The sequence below is a fragment of the Ricinus communis genome, chromosome 1, assembly GCF_019578655.1.
Source record: "Ricinus communis isolate WT05 ecotype wild-type chromosome 1, ASM1957865v1, whole genome shotgun sequence".
Classification (NCBI taxonomy): domain Eukaryota; kingdom Viridiplantae; phylum Streptophyta; class Magnoliopsida; order Malpighiales; family Euphorbiaceae; genus Ricinus; species Ricinus communis.
The window spans coordinates 3522994-3545829 of record NC_063256.1 but is presented as its reverse complement, the minus strand read 5'-3'; the positions used below and the strand labels follow the sequence as shown (position 1 = coordinate 3545829).

The following is a 22836-nucleotide window of genomic DNA, read 5'->3' as shown; positions in this document are numbered from 1 at the left end:
TGATAGTATTAATTTATATAATATTATAATTAAATTAATAAATATTTTTAAGATAAATTTTTATATTTTCATTAATAAATTTTAAAATTTAAAAAGAAATTAAACACGTTTAAAAATAATTAATTTGTTGTTATTTTTAAAAATATTATAATTAAATAATAAATATTAAGAATTATATTTATAAATTTAATTATATAATTAAAATAATAATAACAACAGTTGTGCAATCATAAAAAATTAAAATATGAAAAAATAAAATATCAAATGGAGTAAATCAATACTTATAAGCAGAAGGGGTTTGTTTTTTTTTCCTTATCAGTCTCATGAATATATTGCACAAAGTAGTACAGTATTATTACAATTATACTATGCGTTTTACACCTGTAGTTATTCATCTGAAAGTGGCCGGAATGTATATTACAAAGTCGTTATATATGAATTTCCCTTATACATATTAATTAGATTCTCAAAACTGTTTTGGTGTATATGTTTTTGTTTTTCTATATTTAGAAAGTGTACATTAATTATTAGCTAATATTTTCAGTTTTTTCAAACAAAAGGTTTTTATGTAAGTTAATTTATAATTTTAATTAAATAAATATATAAGAATATCACAAAATTACTTAGATTTGTTGGAAAATAATATTGTGAGAAAGAAGAAAAAAAGGAAAGCACAGTAGTCCCTTCGCATGAGGCGCGTGATCCATGAAAGTCCTTTGTCATTATAAACATGTGATACAATACAACACAGCCTAATCCATCCACACGCATATTTTAACCCGACACTATCACCTGTTTTCCCCGTTCCCCTCTTCTTCTTTCCTTTTTCTGTCAGGAAAATCGTACACTTGTGTCAGGAAAAAGCGCCGCGTTTCCTGCCGCTACGCAACCTCTGCATATATTATTCCTCGGCGATCTATTGGCTACTCTACGTTCGTCAGTTAGGCAGTTAGGCCAAGTTAGTTATTGTTATAGCTACCCATTACAGCGAGGTTGGGTTGTGCCACAGCTATCTGTGTTCTTTTCCTTAATACTAAAATTTTATTGATATTTTTCTGGTGATAAGACTCTTTTCTGGAACTGGAATTGGAACTCTAATTTCATGATATTATTGGAATTCACATAGTATAAGTAGAATTCATATTTATTAGACATTCTATTTTTATTTATTTGATGAAACATATAAAATCTTTTATAATAATTTTAAAATATACATTTAAATAATTATAAACAATTTTATAAAAATATCATATGATAAATTAAAATAAATTATGCAGTATTACTTTCAAGATATACTAAAAGTATGACAATAACTTTAAGAAATATGTTTAAGATTTCTAAATTAAATATTTAGAAAATAAAATTTAAATTAAATAAGTTAATAAAAAAATAATTTAAAAATATTATTGACAGTTTTATAAAATACTATTATAAACAGTATTACTTTCAAGAATTACTAAAAAATATGGCTATAATCTTAAAAAATATATTTAAGATATATTAAATAAATTATAATTCTAACATATATCTGCGTTGAAAAAACAAACAAAAAAATATTTAAAAAAATGACATGTGATTTTTTTTACATTAATTAATGGATGATGGCTGTTTGTTTTGAGAGAAAAAAAGAGAGGTAAAATGTTAAAATCTTTAATCTTATGACTTTTCACGAGTTGTTACGTTATTGGGTTGTAATTAGCATGTTTGCCAAATACTGTTGAGGTGTTTACATGTAAATCTTGATGTAATGGTTATAAAAAGATACTTGTAAAGTTTATTTCAAAGATTAGTAAATGTATATGTAAGGACATAATGTTTGATAATACAGATATGGATTATTAAGGATTAATACAGAATATGTAGTACTTACCCACTCTTTTTCTTCTTCTTCTTCCTTTCATGGGTACATACAGTGGCAAGTATTATGATTGTAGGAATAATATTTGGTGAAAAATGGGAATAGATTAGATAATAGAAGTAAGTATCAAAAGGAGAGCCAAGAATCAAAGATCGATGGGTCCATTTATTTAGCGTCTTGGTATTGAGCAGACAGGCGGGGGGAAGTGGGTTTCCCATCCATCAGTAGAATGTGGGATCAATCTCATCGATTTTGACATGACATGTTTATTGCTATCCATCAGTTCAACCATCAATTCACATGATTGTTACTGCTCATTCATAAAACCGAATTCTACACGATAACTATAATTCATTGATATTTCTGAATTTTAAATTTTTATAAATACAGTTAAAGTTCGAAATATGTGAATATTATAACAACCCGTTACTTAAAATTTTTACTATTTTTGTAATTTTTGAAATGTTAAATTTAGCTTAATAATAAATTTTCTAAAGTTCCTTATCCAAACGGTACAGAATTTCTTTGCTGAAACCGGGCGAGTCCAAGTAGTAGTTGAGATTGTATGTTAAAGGCAAGTTGAGTGTGCGGCCATGTTTTATTTACATAATCTCTTTTGACAGTGTATTTTATCTGCAAAAAGCCGAAAGTTCTTCCATTAGATAGCAAGAACATCCATTGTTGCAGTTGCACCTCCTAGATGTCGTCATTCCTCATGAAGTTCGATTGGGCCACCAGACGCCCCACCATTTATTATGGCTAAAAAGCTTTAGAATTACTCAAAGTTGAGGGCCTAATCATAATGCAATCCCTGATGGGACAAATCCAGTGGAAAGAAATTTCAGGCCCATCTGTCCTGACGGTGTCTGGCCATGTGTTCTCAACAACTACGCAAAAAACCTGATAAACAGCGATTTATGAAGTGATGACATGCATTCTTGGTCATTCTCAACTAATGCTTGCTCAATGTCCACCTCTAAGGATTAAGTATTCCTCTCTTAATCTTAGTTGTCCAAAATGTTGCTGACAGATAATCTTTCTCTAAATGCCAATCTAATTGAATACTTTGGACATCCTTAAATCTCTATAATATATGCTTGCTTCTATTCTTTCTCCGTCCCAGCAATGCCAAAAGAGACAAAGGTTTTCTTGTGTGCCTTGGTTGCAGGGCGAATGGAGGAAGGAGGTTAATAATTAAAGAAGTAGAATAGGGTACGAAGGCAGGAAACTCTGAATAGATTGCCAAATTGCAAAAGAAAACTTTTAGAAGGGGCCAAACATCAATTTGACCAATTTTATTTTTCCTTCTTAAAGATAAAGAAAATTGAAAAGTTTGAAGAGCCAAGACTCCCCCTTTATCCTCCTATCTTTGCCAGCGAAAGCAACATTAAAAAGTGATGGCTAAGGGCGAAAAGGATTATTTATAAAAGTAATATACGAACCATTTTAAGAGTTCTGTCCACTCAATTGAAATGATATGCACATAATGATTAATGGGGTGAATTAGAAATTGATATTAAGAGTGAGCTCCTACACATGGGAAATATGGCAACCATTCAAGTGGGTTTACATATCAGAGTCCTAGAAGGTGGAAAGCTATAGGATACTTAGAAGGAAGAAGGCGCAAATTATCCAAAATTATGAATGGGGCTTGCTTTGTCCTTTCAGTTCTTTAACAACTACTATAAATGAAATGATCTTGGTTTATCACAACACTAATTACTATTAATCTCTCCATTTCAACCTTATGTCTTCCTTTTCATTCACATCTTCTTCATCTTCTTTCCCAGATTTTGCTAGTGTCACAGCGCTTGTGTCTACCTTTGTTGTAGTTTTCAACAAGTGTGTTTGATTTGTTACATCTTAAAAGTAAATGTTACTTTTTCATATTACTCCGATACTGAGAAACTAAGCTGTTTTAAGAATATTGTGTTTGGCATTCACATTTTCTTATAGACATTCGTGTCATCAAGACTTGAAAAAACAAAAGATAAATTCAAATAAAACAAGCCCATCTTTTCCCATGTCTTTAAAGTAGGACCAATATATTCTCTTCTTTTCCCTTTTAATGCATGGAAGAAAGAGTAGAGATATTATTCAAGTAAATTGAAAATATTATTAAATTTATATTTGATGTAATTAAAAACAAATTCAAAATTTATCACAGAAATCGATCCAATCTCTCTAAAGCTCAATTTTGAATTTAGATCTATTTACTCATAAATGACTTTTTTATAAAAAAAATTATTGTCTAAGTCCGATATATGTTCCCACATATGCACCAAACTGATAAGTGATTAACATATATCCATTAGTTTTAAATAATCATTCAATACCAAGACATAAACACTCGTATATTATTAAGTCTAATAGTCTAAACAATTAATTTTTTTATGAAATTTTACTATTTTAGCCAATTCTTTAAAATTTATCAATTTAGCTACAATTTAGTAAATTGAATATGATTTTGGCCTAATTGAGTTGTTCGTTAAAATTAAGTGATACGAACAGTGATATGAACGCCTATTAGAATAAGAAAATCCAAATTGATGAGTCCTAATACTACATTATTTATACACGTTATTTAATTTTAAATCCTCATTTTCTAAATTGTGTCCATGTTGTTAATTTTGACCAGTAACTTAATTTGGTCAAATCATAACTAAATTGATAATCTTAAAAGAATTAGCCAAAATAGCAAACTACCGCAAAGATTTAAAAATTTTCAATTGTTATGCCTAGTTACTCTTTTATTTATTATCATATATACACTAAATTTTCTTTTTTACAATTTCAAATTTAAATTTTTTCTATAAAGAAACATGCATTAGTTCAAACAATAGAAAGTGCAAAGTGGAGCATTAAACTAGAAATTCAAACAAATAATTCGTGGGCCACCCAATATATAGTCAATTTAAACGATGGCATTAAGTCGTCAATACAAAAATATAAAAAAGAAGCAGCAATCTAATTCTCCATACAACACAATTCGATCATCCCAATAAAAGGTAAGTAACCAGTAAATGATACAAAGCTATGATTGTCTTGATAGTTAGGTATCACACCGTTACTCCTCCAAATAGACTTGTTGGGTGGGTGTGGTGGTGGAGGCCCTGTGGGTAGACTACCACAGCAAATAGGTTCTCAATTTCTAATTGATGTATTAAAAGTGACCTTCAATTTTTTGTTTCTATATTTATGTTACTGTAAATATGTCACTTATATAGAGTAAAAGGTAAGTAATACGTTGATACATTTAGAATATTTTAGTGCTCTATTAGATATATTTTTTTATATATAATATAATAAAAATAAATATTTTTATCTCATTTAAATTTAAGTATCTATTTTCAGATAATATTAGTTAAGAAAAGAACATATATAAAAAAATAACTCAAAAAGGAGCTTAAATAGAACTGATATTCTCAAAGACTCAAGATCAAGACGCATGAGTTGCTATTTATAAGGCCTAGCCGAAAATTACAAGGTCCAAGAAGGGCATTTTAGTCATTTTATATAATTATTAGAATTTATATTAAAAGTTATTTATGGGATAATATTTGGTAGAAATAAAAATATATATAGTCTTATCTATTTGATAGAATATATATTGAGTATACATATTTTTAGGGAGACTTACTTAGAGGAGGACTCCTCTCTGTATAAATCTCACCAAACTTCCTTCTAAAGGAGGAAGAGATGTTTCTCCTATATGCTTTTTGCTATATGTCTCACTTGCATTTGTCTACCATTCTTATCTCTACAATTCTCTATAGTTCTTCATAAACATTTAGTTTTTAGTTTTCAATGTTCTTTTAAGATCTAAGGAGCAGTTTTCAATTTTCTTTTAAGATCTAAGGAACTTTTCGAAAAATGGAAAGTGAGAACTAATTATTTTCAATTCTTGATTTAAAGGGTGCTTTTAATTTTGTATTATTTTTATGTCTTTCTATTTAATTACAATGACTATTGGATTAAATATGTTAGACTAGTTTTCATAGATGTTTAGTTTAGTTTTTATTTATTTATATATGAACTTTGTTATTTATTTATTTATTTATTTAATGAGTGATTTCTTTACTTTCATATTTTTATTCGTTTCAGTTATTATTGTTAGTTAACCATCATAATAATTTAATAATAATAATAATAATTGTTATAAAAATATTTGGGTTGAATGTATTAGAAACACCATCTTTGCTTCAATTTATGTTGGTAGAAGAAACTTTAGTTGCATCATTAGTTTGAGTAATTAAAGGAAAAAGCATATCACAATATCATTCATTTAGATCTAGACTTAAAATAAAATAAGAGCATTACTAAATAAATGGCTAGGCTAAATACTGCCTTTAACATATTGTTTTCATACATTATATCATTGCATTTTTACTTTATAGTTTATTATATTTACTTTATGATTATTATTCTCTTAAAAATACTGGTTTAGAGTGTTTAGATTTATTTTTATTGTTTTGTATCGATAATTAATCTATATAATAAGTTGTCTCATAGTTTCTTAAGAGATCGACTTCGAGGTAAACTTATCTTTACTACAGGATTGGTTTGTGTACTTGCAAATATTAATTTAGACACATCAATAAAATAATAAAAATCTAATTAGATTATCAAATTATTTTAATAGTTCAAATTAAAATTTGACTCTATTAACATTAAAATAATTTCAAATATTTTTTAATTAATTTTTAAATAGTTTATGAGTTGGGTCATCTCAATTGTACCCTTGAAAAGGATTAACATTGCTTTGGACTTTTCTCCATTTTCAAAAAGAAGAAAAAACAATTCCAATATGGGAACAAAACAAAGTTCAGGAATCATTTTCTAACCCCTCTTCCCTTGTAACAACCACATCTCAAGTTGGAGATGTTGACGATCCCCAGAAATATTTGATTATTAGCACTATATCCTTAATAATGAAAATTCAAGAAACCAACTCATTTGGTTAGAGAATGGCATTCGGGAAGAGGCCACATTGTTCTGGTTGAAATCCATTGTCTGGTAGCAACTTTGGTATTAATCTGGCTGAAGTCAACTAGATATAGAATTTGTTTCCCTTGCATTTCACACAAATTTAGTATTACACTTTATATTTGACAATTGATTCAATGCGTGAACTCGCAGCTATCTATCAAATGTATGTGAATGATTAAATGTTTTGGCATTCAAAATTATGCATGGAGCACGGTACTGTATCAACACTTTTTATCTCTTGTTACCAATTATTTAGGCCGGTGATAAAAAGACAAAGCGTTAATGAACTTATATTTAAGGATTAAATACATTCAATTTAAACTTTTCAATAAATAATCCCTTAAACTTGTTTCCAAGAGTCAAATACATCCAATTTAAATTTTTTAAGAAAGTGAAATAACATTTAAATTTTTAGATTTTAATTAAATCATAAAAATTAAAAATAATATTTATTTCATTAGCAACTCTTCGAATTTTAAATTTTACTAAACACATTTTTATATAACATGTCACTAGATATTGTATTAGTAAATTAATAAAATAAACATTCTTTTTAATTTTTATAAGTCAATTAAAAAACTTAAAAATCTAATATTATTTTACATTTAACAAATTTAAATTGGACGTATTTGACTTTTAACTAGAGTTGGGAAAATTTGTTAAAGGCAGAAGTTATTCTGGTCAGAGGAACCTAAACAGCAGGATTCTGATGTTTTGGGTTCAGTGTCAGTCTAGAGCTTCTCGGACCTAAATTCAGAAAAGTCAGGTGGTTTAAAGTTGCGGTGGTGGGGTGGCTGCTGGACATATTCCTCGTTATAGCTTTTATGTAAATGGGGAATCATTACTGATGATAAAATTAATGTGTCTTATATATGTGGGACTGAAACTGAAGCTCTTCAGCATTTGCTCAATCTCAAGCTCAATGTGGGATATAATGTTACGTAGGAAATGTACAGGAAAAAGAAGTCTTATGTGAAATTGATTGGTTTGGTTTGGTTTAGTTTGGCAGTACATATTCCATTTACCTCACGCAATACAAATGCTGTAACCACCACAGAAGGGTTTAGTCTTGGAAATAAGCAATAAGGAGACTCAAGCTTTATAATACTTCTAGAGTTGTATTTTTATTTCAGATAAGCACAAGAAGGAGACTCAAGACTTAACTTTTGAGTCAATTCAAACTGTATGTGATCAGTTCTCTCTTCTTTTCCACGAAGCTCTTGACTCAAAATATTGATTAATAGCAGAGATAAAAGTGAAAAGAAAACATTGAAATATAAGAGTAAGGCCAAAACTCAAAATTACTTTTTTAGATTTATTTTGTTTGATCTTTAAAAATTCCATTTGGTATTTTCCTTTTCAAGAAAGATATTTGATAAAAGCAGTTTATCAAATAAATTAATAAAGAATTTAGTACATTAAATAGTTATGCTAAATCATGGTTTTTTTGCTCTTTGTTAGCATTAAAAGATAAAATGATGGCAGTTGAGTGTTAGAGCATAAGATACTGGAGTTGATCAATTAGCAAATCTGATGCAAAGCTGACTTATGAACTTTGAAAAACAACTGATACCAGTGATCCTACCTCTGTCTCTTATAACTCTCTCACATCAACAACATTGTCTTTTGCCAATACCGGCCAACCGCCATGGGGCCTAGTCCTGTGCCCTCAAAGCAGGGAATTCCATAGCCTCCCTCGCCCATTGGAGAAGGGGGTCCAACCCTTGAAAGGAGCATTACCACCACGCCACAAAGGGATACCGAATAACATTGTAAATTATTTTTTAAAAGCTCATTTACCATTAAATGGTTGTTTGATAACATATGAACAGTTGGGTGTTGGACATATAGGCTGAAATGTCCAAAATAGGATGGTAAGGTAGAAAGCTATGAATCATGGGGTAAAATGGAAAGGTAATGTTAGCTTGAATAAGCTGCATTCGCATGATGAAACCGACAAGCATACCAGCTAGAAACAGGTAACAAGAGAGGATCTCAATTCCTTAAGGATAATGGTAGGCCACTAAACTAAACAAACCAAAACCACCTTAACACATAAAAGAAAAGAAAAGAAAAGAAAAGAACAGGATTTTGATTGCTACTGAATCTTCACCCACATAAACCAATCGAGCCTTGCATACCAAACCACTTTACAACAACATATTCTCCTTTCAGAAGTGGTCCCCTCCCTAATTCACTGGAAGTGCTAACTAATAAAAAAGCAACGAGATTTCACTGTTCCACAGACTAAACGCCACCGTTTCTCCTTCACTAACACTTAAATAGCGGCCCTGTTTGGACTGCTATTCGATGTTTTATTTTAATAAATTGACTTTTATGAATTATTTTTTTTAGCAATTTATTTTTAAGAAATTAAAATAAAAATATTTTTGCCACCTAAGTCCAAAATGGGGCTAAAGTAATAAGGCAAATTAAAAGAGTACGAGTTCTGTATATACAGATTTAGTCATAAATAATTTTAGGAAAAAGCGCAAAAAATTGTTAATGATTTGGTCAATTATTAATTTCCTATTTTTCCTTAATAAATAAATAAATTAATTAATGTGGTTTATTCGGTCATATATTACCATAATATTATTTACTTTACTAATGGGTGCACTTACATGAAAGAAGAGAAAAGTATGGTATAAATAGAGAATGCATCACATCAAACCAATTGATCATATCAACAAAATACATGCAACATGAATATTATACCAACAAATTAACCGTGCAAACAATATATTTAATTTTTACTAACCGAATCAATCACATAAATTGATTTTATAAAAATAAAATAAAAGTTGAGAAAAAAAGGGCCCAACCATGGCATATTGTTGTTCTTTCCCCTTGTTTTTCTGTAGTTTTTCCCATAATTCTTTTTCGCCCTCAAATAAATGGGTTTCATTGGAAGGGCTAACTATAGTTGGCAGTTAGAGACATGCTTTGGATGTTGCCATTGGATTTATTATTCAATTCACATTTAAGTGTACTTTCCCAAGAGATCTTTGTTTGGAGTTGAATGCAAGAAAATATTAATTTTGAGCAGTAGAAAACAAAATGTGAAAAAACAGGGCTTAAAGTTGAGTTTGTAAATTGAAAAGGAAACTTCTCTCCCAATTTTAGAACAGCACTTTTCTTTTCTTTTCATTTTTTAATCTTCTCCCCATAAAAGCAAAGCAGGTGTTCCGTGAATCTTTTAGGAAGCATAGACTAACAACAGCACAGACAATTCAATAACTTGCCCATTAGTTTCAGTTGGAGATACTATTACTACTTTATTTTTTGGCTTCCCAATCATACATTTGATTTGTTTTTAAGTGGCTTCAAAAGGTGAAAATTTAAGTCTTTTAACTTTGAATTGAAGGTTTGCATTACCCATAGCATTCAAAGAATCTTTCATGGAAGATTAACAGTAAAGAATTTAAGGAAATAAAGGAACTTGGAATTCAAAATATTGTTATCTATGTTTACCAAAGCAAAAGGGCCTCCTATAAATTTAAAGCAAAAGTTTTAAAAAATTAAAAATAAAAATGATGCTTCTCACATTTTCATAAGCAACAATTGGAACAGTTACCTTCTGTAAGAATAAGACATCCTTGAATCTGAAGCAAAAGAAACAAAAACATTCACCAACCTTCCTGTACACTCTAAGCATAACTGGCATCTTCATCAATGAGGTTGCCACTAGAGAGCAGATTTACCCACTTGCAGAAACTCGAGATTTCTTTTTTTTTTTTTTTTTTCTCTTACCATGATGGTATATAGTACCCGTTTGCATCTTCTTCCACTGGAGCAGGAAGATTGAGATCAATTAGCGCAGGCATTGAAATTTCAGAAACTTGTTGATTAATCACCAGAGTTCTATCCTGAGCACCTCCAACAAAATGGGACCTCTTATGACCGCCCAAAGCTTGACCTGACCTGAAAACCTTAAAGCAAAATGGACATTCATGTATTTTGCCTTTTCTCAAGCTCAATTTTTTCTCTACACTGCCTGATAACTTCTGCTCAATTGCAGTTTTCCCATTGCAAGATTGGCTCTTTTTATTATGACTAGGCAAAGGACTAGGAGCACAGTCAGTCTCGATGCTATTCTCACCGCTTCCGTACATTGATTCGCTGCAACCATTAGTCCTTCTATGCCTGGTCCTTTGTACCCCAATGCATGTTTTTGAAGCAATGTTGCTAAGCAATTCGGGATCATTTCTCTTGTCTCTCTTCCTTGAGTCATACTTAAATGAAGCTCCATCAGTTTCACCGTATCCGTCTTCCTCAATCAGATCCTTCCCTAATTCTGTTTTAATACGCCTAACCCTGCTTAATCTTTTCCCCAATTCAGGACTGAAGCCATCTTCAAATCTAGAACCAAATTCCATCTTTTGCTTCTTGAATTCGTCGATCCCAGTAAACCCATGAACAGAAATATCAGATTCAACCTTTTTAGGTCCATTCTTAAAATAGCCAGAATCAGAATTCTCAGAGTACTCATTTCCAACGGACATAACTTCGTGCTGCTTTGCTTTCTTTATCTCCAAAATCCCATTACCATTATACACACAACTAACGCCGTTCTTTACACTAATTCTCAATTTAGGAGATGATGATTTAGTCTCTAAAACAACAGAATTATCTGAGGAATCTGCAACTGAACTAAAACAACCTTTAAAACCAGAGTCCTTAGACAACATCATCAAACACTTAGCTACCTCTTCTTGCTCTTGCTCAACATCAGAAGCAGAAGATAACGAACCATTTACTAATGACAACGAAGAAGAGTAAACACCAATAGCCTTGTACCTCATTCTTTTGGATCTCCTTCTCTTACTTGGAGCTGATGACGTCTCAGTATCTGATTGGCTATCAAAAACTTGATCTTTCAGCTTCTCAGTAGTCTCTGATTGATCTTCAAAGCTGTTCTTGGAGTGACAAGCCATATGCCCACAAAGAGCTTTCAACGATTGAAACCCTTTTCCACATTCCTTGCATACTTTCTCTTGCAGCAAATTACCCTTGCTTGAATCAGCCATAAACCTCTTAGTTTTCTTGGGGTTTTCTCTAAGACCATAACCAGACCGGGCACCAGCTTCAAGCTCAAGTTCCTGCTTGCTATTGCTTACATTAGCAGCAGCAAAACTCTTGCTAGTATTGAGCTTCATATCCTCCTCTTCTATATCAGTTGAATTCCCATATCCATTGCCATTCCCATTCAAGTGGATCCTGATATGACCTCCCAGTGACTTGCCGCAAGGGTACCTCTTGTTGCAGAACTTACAAATGAACAATTTCTTTTTTGCATTTGGTTCCATGATTGATCTAATTGCACAAAACTAAAAACTACCCAGCAAAGAAAGCAAGCAAGATCAGTAACTTAAAATCTTACCTCAAACTCTTGTCGAAAAATGCCCGCATTTTCATGATTAGCAAAAAACACAGAGCAGGAGCAAAATCAAATCCCCTAGATCAAGAAGCAGAGTGATAAAAACAGATCAAGAGATCACCAATTTATTGCTTTACCATTAGTGATTGATCAGGAGAATCAAAAGCGTCGAAAGATGTGACAGTTTTTATTTCTGTGAAGTACACAACAAGATCAGACCCACCAAAAGAAGCCTCCTTCAAATCCACATTTCTCAAGTACACACATTTAGACTCTCTCTTGAAAGGTTTTTTTTTTTTTTTTTTTTTTTTTTTGTTTTTAAGAAAAATCAAAAGTTTAAGTCTTGATTGAAGAGGGTCGCTAATGATGGCGATGAAGAAGCCTGTATAAAAGAAGAATCAAAGCAAAACCATGACTCTTTCTGTTTCTTTTTATTTGATTTCTCTCTCTTTTGTTTTTGTGCTCTAGTTGGAGGAGAATTCCATGCATGGAAGCAAAACATTAAAAAGGCAAGAAAAAAAAGAAAAGATAGGCAGCACGTGTACTCAAGTGAGAACCATTCGGTATTATATTGGACGGTCAGGATTCACTTTTGGACTATATATTTTCTTTTTTCTTTTTGTTTTTAATTTGAGATCCCAAGGAATGAGGATTTAGTAGATACTGCAATAACAATACTCTTTACTTTTGAGCATCCAAACTATGCCTTACTTTGTCTTCTTTTTTCTTTTGTAAGCTCAAACAAACAAACACAAGTGAAAGGTCAGAATCTCCAACCGTTAATTCCCCTCTCCCCTAATTCTCCAATGGGACTCTTAACAATTTCTTTACACATTATCAAAGTCTCATTAAATCATTTTGGCTCTTAGCTTCCTCATTTTTCCTTGTACATTTGCTAGGAGTAGGAGTCTGACTTCCCTTTTCAGCTTCCACACAGCCTATGCTCTAAGTAATCTAATAGTTCGCTGATCCAATACTTAGCTCATGCTTTCCTTCAATTCAACAATCATAATGCATACTTGTGAATACACTGCCCACAACTAAATTTCATAGTTAAAATAACGCCTCTAATCATTTTGAAAATTAAGATACTCTCGTATTCAAGTTGAATAGAATCGATTATATTTATATAATTTTAACCATTAAAGAGTTGATACTTTCTGCCATAAAAGTGATAATTCTTTTTCTTAAATGAAAACTCAAAACTATAAAAGAAATTAAGGTAAAGAAAATAAATAAAAGGGTTCATTCAATTTCCATGACCCCATCATCACAAATTAGTGTTATGATATGGAAGAAAAGAGAAAAGAAATGGGGAATGTACTTCCATTCCATAAAGGTGAATTGAAGTCAACAGTCAAATCCTTAAGAGAAGGCAAAAACCCTTTATATACGCTTAGTTTTTAGATCACAAACAACACCTGACAAGTTACGTGTTACTAATTTCCATGGATTATTATTTTGTAACAAAAAATAATTAAGTGTGTTTTTGCTACTAATTATTCACCTCACTTCTTCAGTTTATTTGGTTTGATCAAGTCAACCCACCTTTGTAGTGATCTCCTTGTCAATTGCACTTTCTCATTATTTTAAACCTTTTTTTTGTTTGTTAATCTCTTACACTTTGTTTGGGAATATGAAATGATCAATGCAGCTACAAAACTAAACTAAACTAAACTAAGCCAAAAAAAGTCTGGATTAACACAGAGTATAATAATAAAATACAAGTGATTTTCTATGTTTGGATAAGAAAGATAAATTATATCAAATTTTCACCCATGAGCTACGATGCACCCTATTTTTTATATTTTGGCCAGAGAATAATAGTAAGTTAATTTTTCAAATCTTTTTTAAAATATTATTTTACCTATTTCGTATGTTTTATATTTAATAATTAAATAAGTAATAAATATAAAATACCTAAATCTAACTTGGGTGCAATCCAGAAAATAGTTAAATTTTATCTTTCTTTAATTATTTTCCTTCACTTAAAGAAACAATTTTGAAAATATAATTATTTTATTTTTAATCTGCCTTTTTCTTTCCATTTTTTTCTTTTCATCCAACATAAGCTTTGAAATGTTAAAATTCTAATTAATTATCACCGTTTCAATTATTTATTTATTTATCAGTATTGATGAGTGTTGATAGGCAAATTAATATTTACATTTCTATTTGTTAATAATAATGATAAAAGTTCTTGTGAAGTAATAGTTATTTTCCCATATTAGTGTGGCTCATATATTTAGCCCTAACATATATTCTATTTAAAAGAGAGGCTGAAAAGTTAAATCAAAATAAGAATTTCTTTTTTCTTTTTTTTTTGGGATGAAAAACTAGCAAAAATTATTTATTACGTGGCGCTAAGATTTAAATAGTTCTCTAGAGATTTGAGGGAAGAGTTGAATAACTCGTCTTAACTTTTTTGAATTATTTTGGATTAAAGTTCACTTTTAGATGAAAAAATTTAAATAAAATAAAAATAGAAGAATCTATAATTTTTTAAATATTATTATTAGTAATTAATTATTTATTTGTCAAGTTTAGTCTTAAGATTATTTTTTATTAGATATAGAAAATACAATTCATTCTCTTAAAAAATATTAAAAAGGATAAATTTTAAGTGAAAATAATAGAAAAAGGTTAAAAGGTGGATTTTAGTCCCACCCTTAAAATTTAGAGTAATAGTAAGGAGTTGGAGGGTGAAGTTGATTAAGAAAGAGAAAAAGGGAGGAAGATCCTTGAATTGAAGTAAAACCCGCTTGATAAACAGCAGCATTTGGAACTTTGTCAATTTATTGGGAATTAATTGGTCATATTGTAGTTGGCAAATGGCTTCTTTTCTCTATTTTTAAATGGCTGTTGCCCAAAATGATAAACTTTTACTCAAATGAAAATCTCAACATCACTGCCAGCATTGACTTTGAACATAAGAACAAACCAAGTACCTCCTCTCCTTTTAATTCATTGAATGTTAATGAGCTATTTAATAGCTAGTGGATGGTAATAATAAAAATAAAAAAATTAAATTCGATATCTTTTTTAATTCTTGCAAATAAAAAGATCAATTGGATCGCTTCTTGATTCATCGAGAAAGTGCATACTCATGGAATATAATCTGAATTTGCTATGCTAGTAGTTTAAAGGGAGTGTCTGAAAGAGAATTAGGGCCTTAAAGGGTAATTAAGGAAAAATTATAAATATATCTCTTAAGGTTTATTTTGCATTTTTTTAATGTTTTTTTAGAAAAATAATACTTCATATTTATTCATTCAATAAAATAGCTTTCTTATTAGTTAATTGTTAGTCCAAATATACAACATTTAAAACGTTATTTCTATCAAACATTAAAGTATTTTATAGTATGAAATATTGCCACTTAATTTACTAAATAGAATAAGAAGTTAATGAACAAATCCACCGTACTGTCTCTTTCTCTTCTTTTTTTTTTTTTTTTTTTTTTAAATTTCACACTCTACTAATAAATACCTATATAGACTGCGAACGCTTTTATAAATATAAGGATGAAAGTGTAGAATAGGGTAAATCTTATAGATAATTGTAATTACCTCTGCATTCCATCCATTTTAAAAAAATTTCAGAATATAAAAATATTAAAAATCAATGCATAGAGTTATGATGAATGGAGATGGCCACTATATTTGGGAAATTACATAAGCTGCCTTATGATTGGTGTGATAGAAGAATGATGTTTAAATCCTGCAAAAAAACTAAAATTAGAAAGAAACACAGACCCACTCTCTATCCAAAATGGAGGACATAACAAATTAAAAAGAAAGGATCACATGAACAAGCTGTAGTGGTAGAGAAAGAAAGAAAACTATGGTTGGTGAACAATTTCACATAAACAAATACTGACATTGGCGGGGCGGATCTAAGATTTCAAATTACAATGTTTAGATTTGTAGTTAATTTAGAATCATAAGAATGCTTCAATACTGACCTTCATTCGGAGCCTTACCCCAATTCATCTCAATAATCTGTAACCAATTCCTGTAAAGCAATGTGAATTTATCATATACATACCTCTCTCTCTCACACAGTAAACTGATATCAGGGATTGCAGCAGCAGTAATGCTCAGCAAAGCACAATCCAACACTATACAAGTCCACAACTGCATAACGAAACTAAATAAACTCTGCCGATAGCTTGCAAAACAATCAATCGGCTCTCAAAATTGAAGGTTTTTTTTGTCTCCTATAGAAATCAAGATGCTGGAGTCATACTTGGGGCAGGGTAAGAAAGAAAGGCATTCCTACGTTCAATTTCTGCCATAGAAACGAAATAAAATTAATACCTCCTGCTGCTGCAGTTGAAAAATTGCTGGGATCTCTGAGTCTCACCAACTTGGAGCAGTTGCTCACTCTTACGGTGTCAGAAGCCCACCACAATAACTGCACCCTCGATGTTCCTGTGCATTACTAATTTAGTCTCCATCTTCTCTTAAGTGGGTCAAAGTAGATGGTATTTTCTGTTTTACTTCTAGCAAAAGATGCTCCTACTCAAGAACTAGCATTCTCTCACTCTGGCTCAAGCTTCCTTAGCTGAGGCATTTTAACGAAAAGTAAATTTGGATGGTGATTTATTAACAGTATCTTTCTGGGTGACGACGCGGGTCACAAGTACAAAAGCAACATAATCTAACCATCATCCAAACACATATCAGACTAAGTTACCGGTAACTTGTTCCTCCCGTCTTATTAGCCAGGTCTCTCACAAAGTATGTCGAGATACACCCTTCCTAATATATATAAAAACAAATAATTCTTTTTTTTTTTTTTTTTTAATTTCTCTCTTCTTACCGTTAAGTAGTGTTGATTTGATTCAATTTGATTTTTCAATTCCATACGAGATATGAATAGAAACACATTAAAAACAGATTACCATTACTCGACCGTCTTCTTATCCTTTCTAAATACATGTCAGTAATTTGGTTGATTTACTGAAAATTAAAAGAGCAGAAATAGATTTCAGCTCTTTAGAAATAGTATCATCTGATCCTCATCCTCTTATATTGTATCACAATTCCCACTGCCTGTTTCGAATTTTCCCATACCCATCACAACACTAAGCAAAACATATAGACACTGGGTAGTATAATTTCTCAAGTTTCTGCTTTTATTACATAAAACCAAAAAGAACATCACACTCAGATCTGCTCCTAATCAAGAGGATCCGAACATGATTGTGTTATCGGATTCCTTACAAAATAATAATCAACTGAATTGCAAAATAACAGCATAAGCTAAAGACCAAAGATCGGGAAAAAAAAAAAACCATAAAAACTTATACAAGACAACTGGTCACGAGCCATTTCATGTCGTGCAGTTAGGAATTTATGCAATAGCAGGCATGTCCTTCAGCCATGGATCAAGTGGCTTACCAATGGCATAAACAATAAACCCGATCCTCCTCAGTTTATCAGCATCCACGACATTTCGCCCATCAAATACAAATGCAGGCTTCTGCATGTTATCATAAATCTTCTGATAATCAAGAGATTTGAACTCATCCCACTCGGTCAAGATGCAGATACCGTGAGCACCTTTTGTTGCCTCATAAGGATCCCAAGCATGACTAACTTGCTTGACTGTTGACGGGCTCATTGGCTGGAGATGAATGGGATGATCCCAATCAAATTTCTTCATAGAGAGATCCCTCTGAATCTGGTCATGCGAAACCTGTGGGTCATAGATGCTCAATTGTGCTTTGTCACCCAACAAGCCGTTACAAACATCAATAGCTGGGGTCTCCCTCGTATCACCTGTGTCTTTCTTAAAAGCAAATCCCAAAATTGCAATTTTCTTACCTGAAACTGTGTTAAACATAGAAGAAACCACCCGATTCACGAAACGATTCTTTTGGTAGTCATTCACCTTAATAACCTGTTTCCAGTAATTTGCAACCTCAGGAAGGCCATTGCACTCACAAATATAGACCAAGTTCAAGATATCTTTCTGGAAACAAGATCCACCAAATCCTACGCTGGCATTCAAGAACTTAGGCCCGATTCTTGTGTCCTTACCAACAGCATGTGACACTTGGGTTACATCTGCACCGGTGGCCTCACACAGAGCTGACATAGCATTCACAGAGGAAATCCTTTGTGCCAAAAAGGCATTTGCAGCGAGTTTCGAGAGCTCGGCAGACCAGAGATTGGTGCATATGATCTGTTCCACAGGGACCCAATGGGCATAAACGTCTTTCAGTGCTTGAATTGCTTTTTGTCCTTCTGGAGTCTCCCTACCACCAATAAGAACACGGTCTGGCTTGAAAAGGTCTTCGATGGCAGTTCCCTCAGCAAGGAACTCCGGGTTAGAGAGAATCTGAAAGTTGATACCTTTGCTGTTGTGCATCAAAATCTTTTCAATTGCCTCAGCTGTTTTCACAGGAACTGTTGATTTCTCGACAACAATTTTGTCCGATTTTGACACATCTGCAATCATTCTAGCAGCACTCTCCCAATAAGTCAAGTCAGCTGCTTTACCAGCTCCGAGACCTTGGGTTTTGGTTGGGGTGTTAACTGATACAAAGACGATATCAGCCTCCGAAACATGCTTCTCAACATCAGTGCTAAAGAAAAGGTTTTTTCCTCGTCGCTCCTTCACCACATCATCAAGGCCTGGCTCATAAATGGGGAGTTGGTCACTATTCCAGGCATTGATTCGTACCACAGAAATGTCAACTACAGCTACTTCAATTTCTGGACACTTTAGTGCAATCACAGCCATGGTAGGGCCACCAACATAGCCAGCTCCAATACAACAAATCTTCACCATTTTTATATGCTATAAAATGGATCGCCTAAAACAAGAACCAAAAACATCAAGCTCAGAGCATGTTTATTTTGAGAGGTATGATATAATGAGATAGAAACTTGTTAAACACCAAACCCTGAAAGCAAGCATCAATCTACCCGACTACAGAAAGCGAATAGATCTTCAATGACAAATTCTTACTCTATACTAGGATTTTGCACTATGAGATTCAATAAAGTAGTGCTGAACAACGTAGACCATACAAATACTCAAAAAGAATTCTAATCAAAGACACAAAAATATAATACTAATAAGTACTTCTGGAGAGAAATAGCGATCAAAACTTTAGATCTATAGACTCCGTTGCCTAAAAATGACAGATCCCAGTTTGATAATTAAAGCAACTGAAGTTTTGAAAAAATCTATGCAATTCCAATTGTAATGTGCTTATCTAAACTAGTTCCACAACCCCAAAATTTTGGCGATATTGAAAAGAACCAGAATTTAGCAAATTCAGCTACTAGATCCACAACAAGCAAACATGATGGATATGCAAACAAAGTAACAACTATAGATCTGTTTATTCCAGATGAAATTTTACCACACCCGAACCTAAACTTTCAAGAAGCCAGCTACTGAATACAAACACAAACCATATCACCAAACACCAATTAACTGTAATGTGCTTACTTAGTCGTGTTCCAAAAAGCTCTGGTGGTACTGAAAAGAACTAGAATTTAGCAAATTCAGCTACTAGATCCACAACAAACAAATATGATGGATATGCATACAAATACAGATCTGTTTATTCCAAGTGAAATTGTACCATAAACTCTCAAGATGCCAACTACCGAATACAAACACAACCCATATCACCAAACACCAAAACAAAAATGCCCATGAGCCAGAACATGCACAAACAAGCAATAAAAGATCAAAGAGTAAGAGCGGATCCAGAAGATCAAATCTTTACCTTGCAGTCCTCTTGTAAAAGAAAGATGCAGAAGAAGAAGAAGAGGAAGAAGAGAGAAAGGTATTTCGCCGAAGAATGAGGGGCTCAAGATTCAAAGACCCTTCCTTTTATATATACACTGCACATGCACCAACCAGGCTTCCATGATCTAACCACTCAGGTTCGTGTCACCTATTAGCCTAATAATAATGTGCGAATTTGATAGTCTGCAGCTGAATTAGAGATGTAGATTTTTTAGCTATTATTATTAATTTTTTATCACCTTTTTTAATTTGATTTCCTTATAGAAAGTTACGATTCTAAAGTAAAAATATGACATTTTTTTTAATCAATAAAAGATATCTTTCCCTATTTTAAACACATAATTTACTTTCAGTTCATATGGATTGAATGATTTTTATTTTTTAATAAATATTTTTACTTTTTTCAAAATAATAAAATAAATAAAATAAATATTTTTGATAATCATTCATTGAATTAGTAATTAGAAACGAAAAGGTAATTAAATATTGAAGTAGACAGAAAATATCAAATTGAGTCGAAAAAATAATTATTAATAATAAAATAATTTAACAATTATGTTTATACAGTTTTCTATTTTATCTGCGTAATCTTGGAAAATGAAAGTTAATTTGAAGAAAACAAAGAGACGTGTAAGACACTGCAAATTATTAGAGAGAGAGAGAGAGAGAGAGAGAGAGAGAAGATATGATTGGTCTTAGGGAACCGGTGGAGTGGTTCTACTTGTTGGCGATTGTTTCACGAGTAGGCATTACGTTATTCCGCAATGCTGCTTCTGTTTCACTAAAGCATTTCTAACAATAAAATTTTGTATGCCTTTTTCATTAATTTATTTTAAAATAGTTGTGTTTTAACAATATTTTTTATTCACTTTTTTTTATTAATATAAATAAGTAAAAAAAGAAAGTTAACTCTTAAAAAATAATAAAATACTTTTAAAAGTCATTTTCTCTTGACTTTTAAAATAATTTTAAAAAATAAAAAATAAAAAATTTCGTAAAATAATTAATTTTTTTTTTGTCTACTTCCCGTAATAAAAGAAGAGTATGATTTAAGAGTTTCTCAACAAACTCTTAAATTATACTCCTCTTTTATTATAATTCTTAATTTATTTTTTTTTTAAAATAATTTAAATATATATATATCATTAAATAGTTTTATTATAATTTCTAATTCTTAAAAGTCACTTTTTATTTTCTTATTTTTTTATTTTATTAATAAAAATTAATTAGAAAGTAAAATATAAAATATTATTAGAATACACATATTTTAAAATAAATAAAAATAAAGTCAAAATATTTATAATTTAATGAAGAAAAATATTGTTATGTTGTTGTTAATGTTTTAAAAATTGAGATTGTTATGGTTAACAATGAAAGAAATAGATAAATCAATCTATTAAACATTAATAAAAATATATAGTATCATCACATTAAATTGCATGTATAATTTATATGTATTATTCTTTTATTTTACATATTCAAAGTTTAAGTCGGATGATGAAAATATTTATGAACCAGAGACTTCTCTTAGGAGATGTTGTTTTTAGAGTAAACATAAAAAGATAACTACACTACGCCTAACTTTTAACCCATTTTATATTGGTCAGCAGCTACTTGTTCTGGTCTATTACGTGGTTAGCTCTTCAACAATAACATGGCTTCTTCTTCTTCTTCGTCTTCAAGAAAAATTGGTTTGGTTCAATAATTCAATAATAAAAAAACTCAACCATTGGAAGTTGAGGAGGATCAAATCAATCTCAGTTATTATATCAGCAGGTAGTTTTGCAGGCCTAAGATCCATTTTGTAACTAGAAAATGCATAATAAGCTCAATGATTGTAAGGTATGCTGAAAATATCTATACCCAAAAACTAATTTTAGGTTGTCCTGCACTAAGGAATCCATCAGAAAGAAAGTGGAAAAGTGGAGGGATGAAAGAAGGAAAGTACAATAAAATGATAGATTATTTAGTACTGTCCATTTTTTTGGTAATAAATGATTGGAAGAAGGACTGGGAATCTCAAATTTTCATAATACATTGACAATTAAGTCAAGTAAAGATAATAAGAGGTATCAGCCCCTCGCCTCCAATCCTTTCAATTTTAAGGGCCCCAGTAGCAACCGCCCTTGGGAAATTTACTACATAGGATGGATCCATGCTGTAACTTATAGTGATTTTATTTTTGCTCTCATGTTTTGTAACAAATGTGCTGATTGGGTAAATTCTGCCACTCTGAAATATTCCTTCTTCTTTTGTGGTTCTTTTTAGAACTGATTCCAATTGATTTTCTTTTTAGTTTGTTAAAAGAAAAATTGGGAGAACTTTTTTTTCTTTTGGGCCCAACAGAGGAATGGATGAAGAAAGTACTTCTTTCATCTCTAAATTTTCTCTCCAACCAAACAATGAAAAAGTGGTTTTCCTCTTTATCGTTCCCCTCAAATTTTTCCTTCCTCCCAACCAAACATAAGAATTGGTCCATCTAAAATAGGCACCAAATGATTTTCTCCTATACTAATGTCAAATGTTTGATTCAGATTAGTTACAAAATTATATAAAATAATGTTTGGTTGAGTTGATAAAGCAACTGATTTTAATTTAGATCATAAATATAAATTATCGTTAAAATCCTTGATGATCACTACTCTCGAGTTTGAGAACAGTAACATCATTAATGTCATTAAAGCCAAGATTTAGATGTTTATTATTTTCATCTATCTTTCTTTTTAATCAATTTATTTTGAGACAAAGTTTAAAATTTTCCCTTTTTCAATTATTCAAAGGTTTGTTTTACTCTTATCATACGGGTCAATAAATTACTGTTAGATGTTATGGG

General features: G+C 31.2%; 2 protein-coding genes across 2 annotated transcripts; both read right to left on the bottom strand.

The window, feature by feature from the left end:
* Positions 1–10368: 10368 nt before the first annotated feature.
* On the bottom strand, positions 10369–13053 carry LOC8289133. Its single transcript, XM_002512060.4, has one exon. It carries the CDS (start codon positions 12154–12156, stop codon positions 10597–10599), a length of 1560 nt encoding a protein of 519 aa, XP_002512106.2. The 5' UTR covers positions 12157–13053; the 3' UTR covers positions 10369–10596.
* Positions 13054–17341: 4288 nt separating this feature from the next.
* LOC8289131 (UDP-glucose 6-dehydrogenase 4) lies at positions 17342–20175 on the bottom strand. Its single transcript, XM_002512058.4, has 2 exons — positions 19981–20175; positions 17342–19053 (listed from the first exon to the last, which is right to left on the bottom strand). The coding sequence occupies exon 2, from the start codon at positions 19026–19028 to the stop codon at positions 17586–17588; it is 1443 nt and encodes a 480-aa protein (XP_002512104.2). The 5' UTR covers positions 19029–19053; positions 19981–20175; the 3' UTR covers positions 17342–17585.
* Positions 20176–22836: the final 2661 nt, after the last annotated feature.

Excerpts from the sequence above, each read along its gene's own strand:
- LOC8289133 (XM_002512060.4), bottom strand. The coding sequence starts at position 12,156 with ATGGAACCAAATGCAAAAAAGAAATTGTTCATTTGTAAGTTCTGCAAC.
- LOC8289131 (XM_002512058.4), bottom strand. The coding sequence starts at position 19,028 with ATGGTGAAGATTTGTTGTATTGGAGCTGGCTATGTTGGTGGCCCTACC.